The sequence below is a fragment of the Orycteropus afer genome, unplaced genomic scaffold (assembly GCF_000298275.1).
Source record: "Orycteropus afer afer isolate SDZICR_OR568_19922 unplaced genomic scaffold, OryAfe1.0 scaffold00015, whole genome shotgun sequence".
NCBI lineage: Eukaryota > Metazoa > Chordata > Mammalia > Tubulidentata > Orycteropodidae > Orycteropus > Orycteropus afer.
Genome location: NW_006921602.1, coordinates 15,127,434 through 15,145,453, shown reverse-complemented (window position 1 = coordinate 15,145,453; position 18,020 = coordinate 15,127,434). Strand labels below are relative to the sequence as shown.

The following is an 18,020-nucleotide window of genomic DNA, read 5'->3' as shown; positions in this document are numbered from 1 at the left end:
TGTGGTAAACTGTGGTCAATGACATGAGACAAAGTATATGTGAACTGCTGTATGGAAAGTGAATTTGCTCTGTAAATCTTCACCCAAATCACAATAAATAAATAATTAAAAAAAAGAGTTCCGTCAAACCTGCCCTGTTGAAAATCATACCAAGATTCTCACAACTGAGGAGATACCAGTCTCATTTTTCAAAGGTGTGATACGTTTTTGCGTCTTTTATTGGTTATTTCAGAGGGAATTATAGGAGAGGGCAGTTCAGTCACTGCTGCTCAATTACCATTTTAAAGCAAAAATCAAGAAAGCCTTTTGATTAACCGGCATTATCAAATAATGGAACATGAAACTATATGAATTCTTTCATCATGAAATATATCAGGTAGTAGGCTAGTAGATAAATTCTTTGCTGTTCCCAAAATATAAGAGTTTAAGAAATAACATATTTCATTAATTTAGCTCTCTACATATTGTTCAATAAATATTTCATTAAATTTCTGATGAGGTCATTTGCATATGGTCCTGTAATAAATAAAACATATAGCATTGCTTGAGAAAACATGCCTGAAAAGTCTCACAGCTAATAGTGATATACATGTGTTCAAAATAAAGTTCTTTTCCCCTTGCCCTTAAAATTCTTTCTTTTCCAAAAAGATAAATAAAAAGTGCTTTACTGGTCTTCATTTGGGCAAAATGGAACAGAGGTATTTTTTTTTTAAATTACAAACAAATCATTTATATTTCTCTAAAATAAAATATTGGTATGAATTATTTACAATCTAAAGTCCAAAAGCAATGTATTCTGAAAAAATTTTCAATTCATTTTTAGTTCGGCCATCTTTTCTACCTCTCTCACCATCAACTACCTGTACAGCACTCACACACATCAAATGTTACCTTCAGCAGATCATTTTCTCCAACATTAGCTGCATATTTCCATGTAAGTTTTCTGGTAGTAGTAGGATCTTCCCAGGCAAAAAGTCTAACTTGATTTTGTAGCAATACCATTTCTTCCTGTGACCCACTGAAACACAATCAACAGAAAGAAGACTGAAATAATTTGGCCTTGAGAAACCCATACCTGCAGTTTATTGAGAAGAGGAATGAAATGGTCTTAATAAAACACACAACTTTACCTAAAAAGAAATGCTCTAAAATGTGCAGTAAACTAATGGATTTGAAGCTTGAAGTAAGATAATATTGCACTTCCTAAAATATACTCTTTAATGGGGGTTGCTATGAGTCGGCATCAACTCAATGGCTGTAGGTTTGGTCTTTTGGTTTCAACCATTCTCTGAATTGATCCAGGACGGAGAATGCCATAGAATTCATTAAGGTAAATAGACTGTACATCAGAAATCACTTGTAGAAAATGCTGTGAATACTGTCTTTAGTAGCAGAAGAACTTCATTCAGTGCTAAAATTTAAACTTTCTAATCAAATGAAATACATAAGAAATTTTACAGCTCTCAAGCAAAAAAAAAAATGACTCCATAACGGTGCTATTCAAAGTATGGTTTGTGGATCAGCAATATTACCTGGGGACATGCTGGAAATACAAGGTCTCAGGCTCCACCCAAGACCTACTGACTGAATCACAATCTGCATCTTAACAAGATACCCAGGAAATCTTAAAATTGATACTTAAGTTTAAGAAGTACTGGTCCATAAAATACTATATATATATATATAATGTTTTCTGGGGTGGGGTGGGGAGAGTGTAATCCAACCAGGTTGCAATCCTAATTTGTGCTTCTAAATCTTTCATTAGATTCAAACCATGAGAGACAAGAAAAGGAAAATTTGCAAGGTAATATTTTGTGTGTGTGTATGTAAATACATATACGTATTGCTGTGTACCACCGAATAGATTACGACTCAAAAGAACATACAGACAATGGAGAACTGCCCCATTGGGTTTCTTTTAGGCTGTAATCTCATGGGAGTAGATTGTCTGGTCTTTTCTCACATGAAGCTGCTCTTGGGTTCAAGCCACCCATCTTTCAGTTAGCTGCCAAGTGCTTAACTGTTGCACCACCAGGAGAGAGAGAGAGAGAGAGTGTGTGTGTGTGTGTGTGAAGGAGCTTTGGGGATGTAGTGGTTAAAGCATCTGGATGCTAACCAAAAAAAAAGGTCAGTGGTTCAAACCCATCAGCCACTCCATGGATGAAAGATGAGGCAATCTACTGCTGTAAAGAATTACAGTCTTGAAAACCCAATGCAGGTTTGCTATGAGGCTATGAGTCAGCTTCGACTTGATGGCAGTGAATATATATATATATTTAAGAAAACAGATGTGTGTGTGTGTGTGTGTGTATAATGGTATAACAGAGTTTTACATTCTTAAATACTATATATTTTATAAAAATGTTAGTTTAAGGACATAAAACTATCTATTATACCATTAAATATGGCATCATCCAAGACAAATGACAGCATAGGATAGAACAACAAAATTTCTATCAGCCTATATGACAGACACATTCAACATCACTATCTCCTTACTTTTCTTTTAATTTTCTACTACCCCTAAGCAAAAAAAAAAAACAAAAAACAAAAAAACTAGATATAGATTTACAAGGAGAGGTTCACTGAGAATTAGCAGGTTACAAAGAAAAAATAATGCCAAAATAAGTTCACAATCTCTTATCTGCATTCTGAAATTGAAAAAGCTCTAAAACCCCAAGACTTTTCTATAAATTTTGGCCCAAAAGTAACTGGATTATGTTTGAACTGATGTGGGACTATTAACAGTTTTTTTATTTATCCCATTTGATGTAAATATTCACAAATTTTGCTGTAGAAATATTAATGTGTTTGATTACAGAGTGTCTCAAACCCTGCTGGTGGGTATGAGTAAGCATGTGCTCCATGTGACCTTTTCTAAAATATGATAATGTGTGAAATCTAGCCCCACAGTGCTTCTTATACTAGACTGCAGACCAGTCACAGCAAATCACATTTTCCATTAACCCCTTTTTCATACCTCTGTTTATATGTGAGGATATCCCATGGTGTATGGTTTATTATTAGGGCAGGTGCAGATCCCTCGTGGTAATCAGAAAAGGTTATGACAGTTGAATGTTCAGCAGTGTTTACATCCACCAAGATGCCCCCATTCTATTACAGGGAGAAAAAGAAAAAGTTGTTTGACGTTTAACCTGCACTTAAATTTGGATTTTAAATCAATTATATGGTACAAAAGCTTTGTTTTCTTAAGTTCTTACTGAAAAGCAAGCTTGTTCTTATCTCTTACAAAAACATATGGCATTACATATATTGACAGAGTAGCATCTTCAATAATTACCAGTACATTTTATAGCATGGTTTAATAAGATATTTTAAAGCAAATTTTAAAACTCAAAGACATTTGTTTTACAATATCAAAGCTTACCATATCTTCTAAACTCAATAAAGTGCCATTATCTTGTCGGTTATAAAAGAATGGTTTGGAGGATCCTTCACAACCCACCACTCTCACACAAAGTTTGCCTGATAAATTTTCAGGCCAAAATGGAAGGCACTGGAAATACAAAAGTTAAACTTTAAAAAAGCCTGTGGCATAAATAAAACACTGGCTAACTAAGTTTTCAATGCTCAATCAAATCTTGATTTAATTATTACTGTTTCTTAAAATACTCTCTCCACATACTACAATGAGATTACTGACAACATAATGACTATTTATGAAATCAAAGAAACTCTATCAGAAGAATACTGCTATATTAGTCTATACATACTTATGGGATAATTAGGAGAACCTAGAGACTCTTGATTAAGGATACTTTGAATATCTTGAATATTTAAAAACTATAATCTTAGTAACATCTGCTTTTGTGCATATTTCATATTCACTCATGAATGTACTATGAATTATCTCTGAGTGTCTTATCCTAGATAAACCAGAAAGACAAACTAAGGCAAAGGAGAGAATAACACAGACGTTGCTGCAAGTCCTGACGCTACCTTCTTAGTGCTCAGATCTTAATCAAATCATGTACCTCACTGAGCCTCAGTTTTCTGATCTGTGAAAGTGGGGTAATAGTAAGCTTAAAGAATTGTGAGGATCAAAATGAAATAATACACATGAAACAAACAAAAAAAAAACCCAAACTCACTGCTGTCCAGTTGATTCGACTCATAGTGACCCCTCATTGGATTTCCGAGGCATCATCACTACGGAAGTAGTTTGCCCAATCTTCCATCCAAGGAGAGGCTGATGGGTTTGAACCACCAGCCTTCTGGTTAGTAGTCAAATGCCTTAGGCACTACACCACCAGAGCTCCCCAAAACAAACTCACTGCTGTTGAGTCTACAACTCATAGTGACCCCTCCTTGGGTTACCAAGGCAGTATCTCTACGGAAGTGGAGTGTCCAGTCTTCCTTCGAAGGAGTGACTGGTGGGTTTGAACCACGAGTCTTCTGGTTAGCAGTCAAATGCTTTAGGCACTGCTCCACCAGAGCTCCTGATACACACGTGAATATATGCGAGGGTGCTGTGAATTACATAAAACTTCACATAAGCTTTAGTTACTAAAACCAAACTAAACTCACGGCCGTCAAGTCAGATTAGACTTATGGCAACCCCTGCTTGGGTTTCCGAGGCATTATCACTACAGAACTAGATTGCCCGATCTTCCTTGCAAGGAGTGGCTGATGGGTTTGAACCGCCAGCCTTCTGGGTAGCAGTCAAATCCCTTAGGCACTATGCCACCAGAGCTCTAATGTATTACAAAATATCTTTCTGTTATAGAACACAGGGTAAAGCTATTTCTGAATAAAATATACTACTGTAATTAGAAACACAACAAAGATGATAAGCATGTATTTGTCACCAAGTCTACAGAGATCATTTCTAAGTGCCTTGGAAAGATCATGCTTTAAGTTCTAATTTGTTTACACTTTAATTAGAATCCTCCTTTTGAACTTTTTGTTAAATTATTTTAAAAAATAATGTCAGAATCTTTTTATTACAGGCACAGAAGAATGACTCTATCCTAAAGGTCAGCTATTTTAGGTGAAAACCCAGACAAATCAAGCACTAATGCTATCTTTACATGTGTCCTTCCCCACTCTCTTCCTAGTTCTCTCCACCTCCTCAAACCTTATGGAACCTGCAAAGTTTAGCTCAAATCCCACCTCTCCTGTGAAACCTCCTGTTGATCTAGACCACAACGATCTAAACTCCCAATGCCTTTACTGATCTTGGAAAATGCTAAGACTCAGTTTGTTTCTCTATAAAGCGAGGGAATTAAATTTAAGCAATTTTCAAGGAAACTTTCAGCTCACCTATTCAGAAATTCTGTAACTAGCTATAACTTAGCATATACTATCTTTTTCTCCACGTGCTGATATGTCTTTTGCTCTCCAACAAGATTATAAGCTTCTTGAATGAACATAGAGAAATTATCCTTACTATAAAAACAATATATAGTACATTATCTCTACGTACTTTTTACAGTATGTATCCACATTATATACAGCAACTACTAGAAAATGAATGTTGACCATCTAGACAGGACAAGTAGCAAAGACTATTGACAGTCTTCTATTTTTTTTTTAACATATGCTTACGATATAGAAAAAAATTTTTAACAGCTGTCATATTTTAATGCATAAATCTGATAGCAGAGTGTCTCAAAGAACAACATAATTCTTAGTTTAATGTCTATACTTATTTATAAATTTTAGGATCTACTTATACAAAAGGAGAATTTTACCTCTGAAGAGGCAATATAGTTCCATTTATTAGTTGGTATTGAGCCATCAGGTGCAATTTCACCAACTTCTAGTTCCAATGAGGACTTGTTTGCAATGGTACAAAAGGGAGTCAGAGTAACTATTCGAGAAAGATTAAAACTGCTCATTTTGATGCTAACACCAACCTGTGGAAAGTAAAAAAAACAAGTTTATCATTTTTCACTATATTATTCAGCAAATATGAAATATATACCACTCATACACACAGACATCTTATGATATTTTAATGTCAGTATTTTTAAATTAAGTAATACCTATAAAGCATAATCCACTACTGATTATCTTCTCAGTAAGAAAAAATTTTGGCTCCTTAGTTTGGCTCCATCAGAAATCAATTCAGGAAATATCAATCAATACTTAACTAACGAACACTTGCAATGATCTATTTATCTAGTATTCTTTACTTTTAAACATGTCAAACATATATTGCTTTATAAATAGTGTAAGGCTGTATTTTATGACTATTATTAATGTTAGGCCGAAGCAAACCCAAGCCACCAACATTTCAGTTAGCAGCTTCCTCCGGGTGTCAAGCCCTGATGAGACAGCCTGATAAGACAACCGAAGTAACAGAACCCGCCCAGACTGGAAAGTCCCATGCAGTGGCAAGCTTCCTCTTGTGAAGCTCCCTCATGCTAATTAAGTGCAGACCCATGCTAATAGCTAATTGGACCCCACTATTTCCTTAGTGTCCCCACTTAGGTCCTCAACAAGACTATAAACCCTCCCCTCCCCAGCCAAGCAGTGCGACTTCTCGGGCCCCTCCCAGGGACCCGTGAACCTCGCCCGGGCCCCTCTTGGGGGCCCGTAAACCTCACCCAGAAACTCAGAATAAAAACTTCTCTTTAACCTCACTTTTGTGCATCCTCTTCTCCTTACTGTGGCCTTACAATTAACAAAATAAAAGAACAATTTAAAGCAGTAATAAACCAGGTGAACTGACATCAGATTACCCAAATTTCACAGTAGTCAAACTTAAGATTTAAGAAACATTTTGGGGGCACTGTATAACAGAAGGAAGATTCTAGCATACTCTGATCTGAGTATTTACTAAGTTTCTTACTGAGATGGATTCAACTCACTGCCTTAAGCTTTGACAAATTCAAGTTTTGCTTTGGTATTAGTGGATACAGAAATATGTAAAGATAAGTCCTCAACATAATACTGTGAATTCCTATTTCTGTACCCCTTAGGAACCATCTGGCTTACTTAATTGCAGAAAAGTGAATGTGGTCAGAGGTCAATAAGCAAGCAGAATCTTACCAGGTATTCCATGTTGTTGGCAGGACACTTTACACACCCATAACTTCCTACAGTATCCAATGAGAAACTACTGGACCATGTACTCGTTGATATTTTCAGCTGTACCTACACCAGAGAATAAATACCACCATGTTAATTTTATTTGATGTGAAGTTGCGAGACCCCTGAGAAATTTCTTTAACATCAGAGAACACAGAAAATTACAATCAAACAGGTATCAGACTCACAGAAGACTGGGATACTAGGGGACCATACAACAATAGAAGAGCTCTGATTTAGCAATGAGTTCTGGGAATTTAAAGATATATCCCAATGGGACCTCCTTTTGTTTTAAAAAGAATCATAATGCAACATGCTATTTCCAAATGTTAAGAAATTATTAAGCTTTTAGCACATCCAGAATTTATGTACTTAATTGACATTATTGAGCAGATGCTAAATGCAAGTCATTGTGCTAAGCAGAACAGAAGGCAATGGAACACTGTTCACAATGGGAGACAATGAGTCTCCAACTAAAGAGAAAGATGGGAAATATATATATATATATATTTAGGATAAGAGACATGTAAGAGATACAAAATGCTTTGGCGGTTACAAGGAATAAAATTATTTCTGGGTATGGGATTTAGAGAAAGCTGTATAGAAGAAATCTACCTGTGTTCCTCTATTAACCTCACCCCTATCCTGTCCTTTCTAGATTATAGAAAACTTAAGGACAATAAGAGGTTAGATATATAAACAGATAATTACAATACCATATATTAATCAATACTCTAAGAGTGTGATTCTCAAAGTGTGATCCCAGGACCAGAAGCATCAGCATTACTTGGGAATTTGTTAGGATGCAAATTCTCAGGCCCTACTTAAATCTACTGAATCAGACTCTGGAGGCAGAGCCCAGAAATCTTTTTTAAAAGTCCTTTGGGTGATTTTCACACACTGGAGTTTGAGAACTGCTGCACTAAGAAAACTTGGATGGGACACATAGCCCCACTTCAGATGGTTAAAAAATCTTTGACACATGTCAGGCCTGAGGGGAATGCCAAAAAAAAATGGATGGCAGAAAACCAGGAAAGTGAGGAAGACTAGGAAAGAGTCGGAGAAGGGACATTCAGGACAAAGGGTGAAGCAAATACAAAGGCCTAGAGACGAACTCTTTAGAGCAGTCGCGAATACCAAGATAGAAATCTGGTGAGGTAAAAGGGGCCAAAATATGAAGGACTAGGCTTAAGCATAACGAGCTCTGGTGGTGCAGTGCCTAAGGCATCTGACCGCTTACCAGAAGGTTGGCAGTTCAAACCCATCAGCCACTCCACAGAAGGAAGATGGGGCAATCTACTTCCATAAAGGTTTACTACCTCGGAAACCCAAAGGGGGTCGCTATGAGTCAGAATCAACTTGACAGCAGTAAGTTTGGATTGGTTTGGTTTAGGCTTAAGCATCAGGCTTCTCTCCCAAATGCCTGGCTTACTGCTTCATACATAGGAGGAACTTAAGTAATATAAGCCAAATTCAACTGCTGCATCTTCTGAAATGCCATTCCATCACAGGTGGTGGTGATGGTTGTTGGGTGCCACAGAGCTTCTTTCAATTCAGGGTGATCCCACATGAACTACCCCCATGGGGTTTCCTGGCTGTAATCTTTAAGGAAGCAGATTGCCAGGTCTTTCTTCCAAAGAGCTGCTTGGTGGGTTCAAACTATCAACCTTTCAATTAACAGCCATATTAACTGCTGCACCACCAGTGCTCCTATCTGATAAATAAATACTTCAAAATAAGAGTAATTCTAGGGCACCAGAGAAACGGGTCTCAGCCTCAGGAAACTGTTGTCAGTTCTTAACACCCCACTTAATAATGCACTACTTAAAAGTCCCCTTGAACCTAATTTATAACAATGCACATAGCAAATAAGGAAGCATGATTTTAGGAAAGGCAAATGATTCCCAAGTTCTCAGATTGGGAATTTATTTCAACTTGCCACATGAATGAAAACACACCTTATTTTTACTAAAAATGTTCTTTTTCTTGAAAGAGAATAAAATAATATCCCTGAAATCAGCGGGATGTTTCACATGGATGTCTTCTGCACGATACTGGAGAACCCGAGAAGTCTTGTTGATTAGCCAATAGGGACTAAAGACAGATAGCACCATTCGACTTCCAATTCGCCTGACGTGTACTGACAAGTCGAGTGTCATGACTTCTGAGGAGTCAGAAGTGAAACACACAAGAAAGAATTCGGGAAGTGTATCACTTATACGGAAATGTCCATTCCAGTTTTTGCCCTGGTACTTCATTAGCACTAATTCCATTATTTCCCCACCAATTCTCGAGTGTAGAACATCAGCAGCACTGCCTTCTGCTAGCTTATGGGTTTCTGCTGTTCCCTGAAAACAAACAAAACAAGAAACAAACACAAAGTCTGCTTACTGATTTTTTAGAACCTCTGAAATAGCAAAATTCATACTTCACACAAATGCTACATTATCTACCAAATGCAAGTTACTTGCCAAGTCTCCAATGAAGTACCATGTTTATGTATTATGAATGTCCAATAACTACTATAGTCTAAAAATAAAACATTATTCCATTGCCACGGACAGAAACTATCTTTTAGCCATTAGTAGGCCAATGGCCATAAGTTTTATTAATTTTTATTGTGATCTGGGTGGAAGTTTACAGAGTAAATTCATTTTCCATGCAGCAGTTCATACACACCTTGTTTCGTGACATTGACTGCAACCCCTACAATGTAACAGCTCTCTTCCCACTTTCTCCCCGTAGTTAGCTCTTCCCTGTGTCCTTTCCTATACATTCCTGCCCCCTAAGCTATCTCCCTGTGCAAATACTGCCCTTCTGTTCTCCCATGATTGATCATTCTAAGAAGTATATCTACCTAGTGTAAATGTTCACCCCATATGTCTGTTTAGGAGCTCTGGTAGCGTACGACCTAAGGCACTTGACTGCAAACCAGAAGGCTGGCAGTTCAAACTCACTAGCCACTCCTCAGAAGGAAGACAGGGCAATCTTCTTCCATACTGATACCACCTTGGAAACCCAAGGAGGGGTTGCTATGAGTCAGGTCTTACTAGACAGCACATAACAGCAATAACATATGCCTGCTATTGTTTGGGGAAGCCACAGGAAGGAATTCAATTCCAAGCCTGAAGGCTAACTATGGGCCACAGTCTTAGGGGTATCACCAAGTTCTATCTGACTAGTAAACCAAGGCTTTTTTATGATTTTTCAGTTTTGTCCCACATTGTTCTACTACTCTATCCAGGTTCTCCTGCACTGATTCCTTTCTGAGTCGTTGACAGTAGTAGCCGGGCACTGTCTAGTTTCTCTGCTCTCACGGTCATACAGGCTGAGGTTCGCATGGTCCACTAGTCCCTTAGAATAATTAATGGCCTTAAGTATTGAGAAAAAAATAAGATTTATACCAAGAATTAAAGGCTGGATTCAGGACTCTTGGCTATTGCCTGTTAGAGCTATGTCATTGAACTGCCTGGGTTTCAGCTTCATCATCTATTCACATACCACATCTAAGGGTTTTGTGGTGTAGTAAATTATTTGGTGTGGCTTTTCTACCCATAAGTCTTTGTAAACTCCAAGGTGGGATTTTCTATGAGCAACTGAGGAGCTCCTGATTGCTGAAGTTGTCCACCTGGAGTATTTCTGTTGGGAGTGGCACAAAACAATGTTCTGGGAGGTGCCCGCTCTCTCTCAAGTGCTTAGAGTTCTGATGCTATGACTGGCTAGTTTGACCACCCTGCCGGGCTCAAAAGGAGGCCTCCTAGAGGCAGAACTCTCTCTGACTGCTGGTTGAGGAAGACGTGCTGCTGAAAGAGACAGGCACTTCGGAAAGAGACACACGCTCCTGAGACATGTGCTGCTGGGAGAGACGCAAGAGACACGCATTGCTGAGTACGACACCAAGGGACACGCACTGCTGGGAAAGAGACTGTGAGAGACTGTTGGCTGAGGGACGGTGGGCTGGGAGAGAGACTGAGTGTTCTTCCTGAGCTTGAATTGTAGTCTGGTGCTTCCCTAATAAACCTCATAATCTGTGAGTTCTGTGTGGCCACTGCAGCGAATTATCGAACCCAGGAGAGAGGTGGTGGTGCTTTGGGAGGAACGGTTGGAGAAAGGGCTGGAGGGAGGCAGCATGTCTGTCCTTGCAGTAATAGGCCTTGGGTTACTGCTGGTAATCCTGTCTTCCTCTTATGGGATTAGAGGAGGTCATAACATGTGGCCTCCTTGCCCTTTTTGCAGGTTTCCATATGAATGAGATAAGGAGTGATGTCAAACAATTCTGACAAGCTATCTAAGTAAGGAATATTATTTTTCAAATGTATGATAGACAAATAATGAATCAATCTTCCTTGCTGAAAGCTTCTCTTGTGTAAGCATCACTTTTTACATTATTTAGTAATTTTAGTCTCCACACCTCAGGGATGGCTCACTGTCAGACACAGATATAAAACAGGTTCAAAACATTCTTTCCAGATTTTTGTATATTAAAATGTTGTGATATATAGAAGTTTAAACATATTTATCATATCCTATTACTAGAAAATATTCTTTGTTATTTCTTGAGACAAAGACAGTAATTGTTTTTAATTTCAATAGAGGCTTGGACCAAATAATCATATTAACATTAAAGTAAATGTTTTATAAATTAAGATGAAGTATTTTCTCATTTGCTTTTTTCTATCCTTTTGATTAACAAAATTTTGCTGAAATAATAATAAGAAAAATGATTATACTTAACTTATGGCAGATGCAACAGAATACAATGGAAGGGATCAAGAAGCCAACTGTCTACAAAGCCCTGCTCCACCTTTACTAGCTGTGGGACCTTGGGCAAGTCACTTAACCCCTTTGTGACTCAGTTTCTTCATCTATAAAACAGGTCTAATAGTAGTGCCTACCTCAGCAGGGAGAAATTAGTGAACAATGTAAAGAACTCAGAACAGTACCTGGCACATAGTACATGCTATGCCAGTGTTTGCTATTAGTAATATTATAAACATAAAGCTAAAGTGATCTCAACTAAAAATACCATGAAACAAACTAGAATCCACTCTTTGCATCAATAGAAGTCAAATGAAATGTAGGAGACAAACCTCAAGTAAATATCTGAAAGAATATGGGAGAAGATTCCGCAAAGTCAGGGGAGGATACAAATGAATAATGTAAGCTGGATCCCAGTCTTCCCCATGTGAACAGATATAATTTAATTCATCAGGCACAGCAGCTGTATTCACTATGAGAGGTAAGAAGTTAACTTCTGTTGATGGACACTGCAGCATGCACCTGACTTCCCTGCTCCTATGAAGTTCTTCCTTCCAGGAAATGTAGGTGGTGGACATTTTGTACTGATGTTCTAAGAGCCCAGCTGGCTGAATAAACAGTTGACATCTACAGAAAAAGAACACAGAGTGGAGAAAAATTTTTCATCTTAAGAAAAAGCATCAAATTAAACATTGATAACCCTACAAAGTAAGCATCATCATCATTATTATTGTTACTATTTTCACAGATGAAGAAACCAAAGCTAAGAAAGGTTAACAGAGCTAGGACAAGTAACTTTTTAAAAATCATTTCAAATACAAAGTCAATCTAACAAAATAGGTATCTAAAAATTCTGAAACATCAAATATACAATAAGAAATTTTTACCTAGCAAATTCAGTGACAATAATAAAAATCCATTTCCCTATAGAAAAAATGAACTGTATGTGTGTCTTAGAAATAGTCTTTCATAAATCTTCACATAAAGACGTTATTATTCTCCAGAATATAGATGCCCAAACCATAAAATTAAAAATACACTTTAAGAACTTTTTAAAGCTTAGTCTATTCCAGGAACCGTCTACCTGTATGAATCTAAAGGCACGTGGAACTCCTCTTCAGGTCTGGCTACTCCAATGCGCTCCAACAGTTTAACATTCTTAACAAACTTATAGATGATAAATGCAATAGAGAAATGGTTTTTAATCTGTTTGACAAAAAAGACATACATTGTTGAATTACGAGTTCAAAAGAAAAACTATGTGAGTTGTACACAATTACTTTTAAATCTAAAATGTTTCAAACCCAATACTGGAAGATAGTTTGATTGGCAACTGAAAAACTTAGGATATAAACGCTCTATATATGTTAAAGCTGATGCTTAAGGGGCAGTTAAAAATTATTAGGATATTCAAATGCTACTAATGAGTATGTGAATATTTATAATATCCTAATGAATAGCATTAATATCATTAGGATATTTAGTATATTAAATGCTGGCGTTTAATGTTAGTCTATATTTCAAATATGTATTAATCCTTGAAGTTGTGAGCCAGGAAATGTTCTCCATTACTATCTTTACTCAATGACCATGTGATAAAACAGTAAATGGCAAAGGTCATACAACCCTCTTTCCATGATTACAGTGGGCTAATGATATACTAAGAGACAAAACTGGCCAAAATTTGAAATCTTTTCTTCTATAACTAACAATATTAGAGGTAGGTGAAAATGTTCTTGCGCTAACCATATACTGAAACTCATAGTGATGTACAGAAAAAGAGAAATGGATAAACTTTTCAAAGTAGAAAATAAAATATTTCTATAGACTAAGATCCTAACTTTTTTTAGGGGAGTAAAGTCATTCCACTAATCCTTCACACATACTTGAAAAATACAACCTTAAGTGGAATTAAAAAAAAAAAAAACAGAAATGTTTTCCTATTCAGTAACCAATCATAATTACAATATTCCTCAGTTCTAAATCTCTAAAGGAATACACAATAAAGCTTCATTACTTCTAAACCCAGGAGACAACAAAAATAGGTTTTAAAAGAACAAGGCTAGTTTATCAGATATTTAAAATAAAGAATATTACAAAACCAAGTAGGCTAGGGAATAAAAGCCACTTCAATTTATTATAGTTATTTCTGCATAAGCAATATCAGCTTAATAAAGTTTTACAATATTCTATAAATATTCAGCTAAAAGATTTAATATTTCTTGTCATAATTAAAGGGACACAGATGACTTGAAAGCATTACCTGTAGAGGAGAGCGAAGGGTAATTACTTTATTCCCTTCAGTTGCATCAATCTGTACTAAGACTGAGTCAGAAAAACTGGCAGTAGGATTCCGTACATTATACAATCGTCGTCCGGGTCTGACAACAGGGATATTTGCAACTTCTGTATATCCATGAGGTACTAAGGCAAAGCGTAAGTGAGAATAACTCCAAAAATTAATTTACCTATATTTCCCTATGGCAGAATAAGCACTGGTCCCTCAAAATAATAACAGTACTCTTCCTCATGACTACAAATAATCACTATATAAAATGCTTTTCTAAGACAATGTTGTTATTGTTATGTGCCATCGAGTCAGACGCAACCCTTCCTTGGGTTTCCAAGGTGGTATCACTACAGAAGTAGATTGCCCAACCTTCCTTCCAAGGAGTGACTGGTGGGTTTGAACCACCAGCCTTCTTCTGTTTAGCAGTCAAGTGCCTTAGGCACTATGCTACCAGAGCTCCTTTCCAAGGTAATAGGAACTTAATATATATATATATATTATTATGAAATTTTGACCCAAAACAATCTGTCTTGAGATTTTGAATGTACTAAAACAAACATAATCCAACTTGTTCCTTACTCTCTTAACAATAATCTCTCCTTTGTAATGGCAATAATTACTGTGACTATCTTAGGACTTATTAATCCTTTTTTGGGGAAAAAAAAACAAACTCACTGCTTTTGAGTCAGATCTGATTCATGGCGACCCGTTCTTGAGTTTCTGAGGTGGTACCACTACAGATGTAGATTGCCCAACCTTCCTTCTGAGGAGTGGCTGGTGGGTTTGAACCACCAGCCTTCTGGTTAGCCTTAGGCACTTCGCAACCAGAGCTCCTTTTTGAAGCACACTATATCATTATTCATGCGCAGAGAAATAATCTAGTTTTCTATGGTAGTTTTTAAATTAATCAAGTTAACTCTTCTCAAGTTTAAAAGAAAATAAGGAAGTAAGTGTTTATCAACTGCTTCAAGCCTTTAGAAATATTTTCACCCAAGGTATCTGTGGCAAAATATTTTTTCCAGAGTTTATCTATCAAAAATAAGCCCACATCAACAATCAGAGATACCCTTAAAATAAAATAAATACAGCATACCAAAGGTTAGAGTGAAAAAGGAGCTTTCTTGACGGCTCAATATAGATAGTTTGCCTTGACGTAAAGGCTCCATGCTGGCATATTCCAATTCCAGATTCTGACCGGCATCAACATCATAAATATCACTTCTTTCAGGGGAGCCCATGACTCTAAGATTATGACTAGGACGCACATTAATGGGAATACCTATGGCATTTTTTACTGTAAAAGGAGCTCTATCTTTTAAAGAGTAGTCAAAAGTAGAAGTAGTGCCCTCTGAAAAACCCTGAAAGAGAATATAACAATGCAATAAAATTTTTGCAAAATGCATATTCTTATAAAAAATCAAACCAGGACTAGGCTTTTCAAAAACTAGTTTTAACAACAGAAAATCTATACATGTTTTATTTCTAAATTCCCCTTGAAATATTCCAAACAAGAACCAAACATACTTTTGCTAAATTGCTGAAAACATTAAGACAACTTTTGGATATTGTTATGTTCATTGTATCTCCTGAAGAAATGTAAATTGCCATTTGTGGATCAGGAAGAAAAATAAAGTCATCTCCTGGCACCAAACTTTTATCCTGGACTGGGTTCTTCTTTACCTATAAGGACAAATAATGTAACAAATGTATTATTTAATTAGTAATAGAATTAAAGGACTCTAAACAGAATTAAATTTTCCTAATCAAAATTTGCCACTTTACATTGACTCCTCAAAAATCGAATCTTCAAGGATATTCATTATTCTTTAGCACAAATGAACATTCCTTCTCTTACTATATAGCCCATGCACAGAGAGATGTTTTGAATTATGCCATACAAGAACCAAGCAATTTTTTTCTCAAAGTCAGCTATAATATTTGTCTCTTGTGTATTCCTCAGAGGATAATCCGTCCAGTGTTGCCTGACTAATTGGTGATTATACATTGATGAGCAATCTAAGATGACTCTGAAGTCTAAACTGACTATTATTGTAGGTATTATCTGGAAACAGCAGTTTCTTTTCTTCTACTATTTACTAGTAACATTTATAAATAAATGATACAATAAGCTTTTAAATACCAGCCATCAGTTTCCATCAGAGATTTTGTTCTAACAGGTTTTTTAAAAACCTTCTAAAACACTCCATTTTACCCTCTCTATGCCAAGGAAGGGAGCTCTGGTAGCATAGTGACTAAGACACTTGCCTGCTAACCAGACGGCTGGCGGTTCAAACCCACCAGCCACTCCTCGGAAGGAAGGTTGGGCAATCCTACTTCTGTAGTGATAACTGCCTGGGAAACCCAAGGAGGGGTCGCTATGAGTCGGGGCCGACTCGACGGCACATAACAACAACAACAACATGCCAAGGAAAGACAGGTCAGAGATACTATGTCCACTTTACTGAAATAAAATGGGGGTTAAGTGACATCTCATCTTTAAAATAAATACCTACTTAGTCAATTTCAGTGCCTGGCTGCTCAGTCAAGCTGACCCTGAGAAGTGCATGTAATAATTAGTTAACGTACAATGCATGCTCCTCTTAATCTAGAAAAATGTGCTTCAGTGCCTAGAATTTCAAAGTGTTCTCAAGAAGTACTCAAGAGATAACACAAGAGTTCAGACCTAGAACAGAGGCTCTCAAATTTTGGGATCTTAGGATCCCTTCACATTCTTAAAAATCACTGAGGATCCCAAACAGCTGTGAGTTTTACCTATCAGCGCTTACTGTATTAGAAATTAAAACTGATGAATTTTAAATATTCATTTAAAAATAACAATTACATTTTAACATAAGTAATATCTTTAATGAAAAATAACTATATTCTTTTAAAAATATATAGTAAGTACAAAACATAGGAAAGGATGGAATCCTCCCTAACTCATTTCATGAAGCAGGCATAACCTTGATACCAAAACCAGGCAAAGACATCACTCTAAAGGAAAACTACAGACCAATATCCCTCATGAATATAGACGCAAAAATCTTCAACAAAATCCTAGTCAACAGACTCCAACAACATATCAAGAAAATTATTCACCATGACCAAGTGGGGTTCATATCAGGTATACAAAGATGGTTCAACATTAGAAAAACAATCAACGTCATCCACCACATAAATAAAACAAAGAAAAAGAATGACATGATCATATCAATTGATGCAGAAAAGGTATCTGATAAAATCCAACACCCATTCCTGATCAAAACTCTCAGCAAAATAGGAATAGAAGGGACATTCCTCAATATAATAAAGGGCATCTATGCAAAACCAACAGCCAACATTATTCTCAATGGAGAGAGACTGAAACCATTCCCCTTGCGAACAGAAACCAGACAAGAATGCCCTCTGTTACCACTTTTATTCAACATTGTACTACAAGTCCTAGCCAGATTCATAAGGCAAGAAAGGGAAACCAAAGGCATCCAAATTGGTAAGGAAGAAGTCAAACTATCCCTGTGTGCTGATGATATGATCCTACATGTAGAAAAGCCAAGACACTCAGCAAAAAAACTACTAGAATTGAGAGATTTAGGATAGTAGCAGGATACAAGATCAACATCAAAACTCAGTTGGATTCCTCTACACCAGCAAAGAGATTGCTCAAAAAGAAATAAGGAAATCAATACCGTTTACAATAGCTAGCAAAAAAATAAAATATTTGGGAATAAATCTTACCAGGGACACAAAAGACCTCTACAAAGAAAATGATAAAAAACTACTTCAAGAATACATAAGAGATCTAAATAAATGGAAGAAGACCCCATGTCATGGATAGGAAGACTGAACATTGTGAAAATGTCAGTTCTACCCAAAGCAATCTATACATTCAATGCAATCCCAATCCAGATCCCATCAA

At 36.6% G+C, this 18,020-nt stretch overlaps 1 protein-coding gene across 1 annotated transcript in view; it reads right to left on the bottom strand.

The window, feature by feature from the left end:
* VPS13C (vacuolar protein sorting 13 homolog C) overlaps positions 1-18,020 on the bottom strand; it is a 252,418-nt gene that overhangs the window by 67,022 nt on the left and 167,376 nt on the right. Inside the window, exons 56-66 of the mRNA XM_007958262.2 lie at positions 15,629-15,784; positions 15,198-15,462; positions 14,078-14,238; positions 12,899-13,020; positions 12,147-12,441; positions 9,015-9,404; positions 7,018-7,122; positions 5,715-5,879; positions 3,389-3,517; positions 2,981-3,114; positions 892-1,018 (exon numbers count right to left, since the gene is read on the bottom strand). Coding sequence (XP_007956453.1) covers positions 892-1,018; positions 2,981-3,114; positions 3,389-3,517; positions 5,715-5,879; positions 7,018-7,122; positions 9,015-9,404; positions 12,147-12,441; positions 12,899-13,020; positions 14,078-14,238; positions 15,198-15,462; positions 15,629-15,784 — 2,049 coding nt within the window. The remainder of the gene's footprint in view (positions 1-891; positions 1,019-2,980; positions 3,115-3,388; positions 3,518-5,714; positions 5,880-7,017; positions 7,123-9,014; positions 9,405-12,146; positions 12,442-12,898; positions 13,021-14,077; positions 14,239-15,197; positions 15,463-15,628; positions 15,785-18,020) is intronic.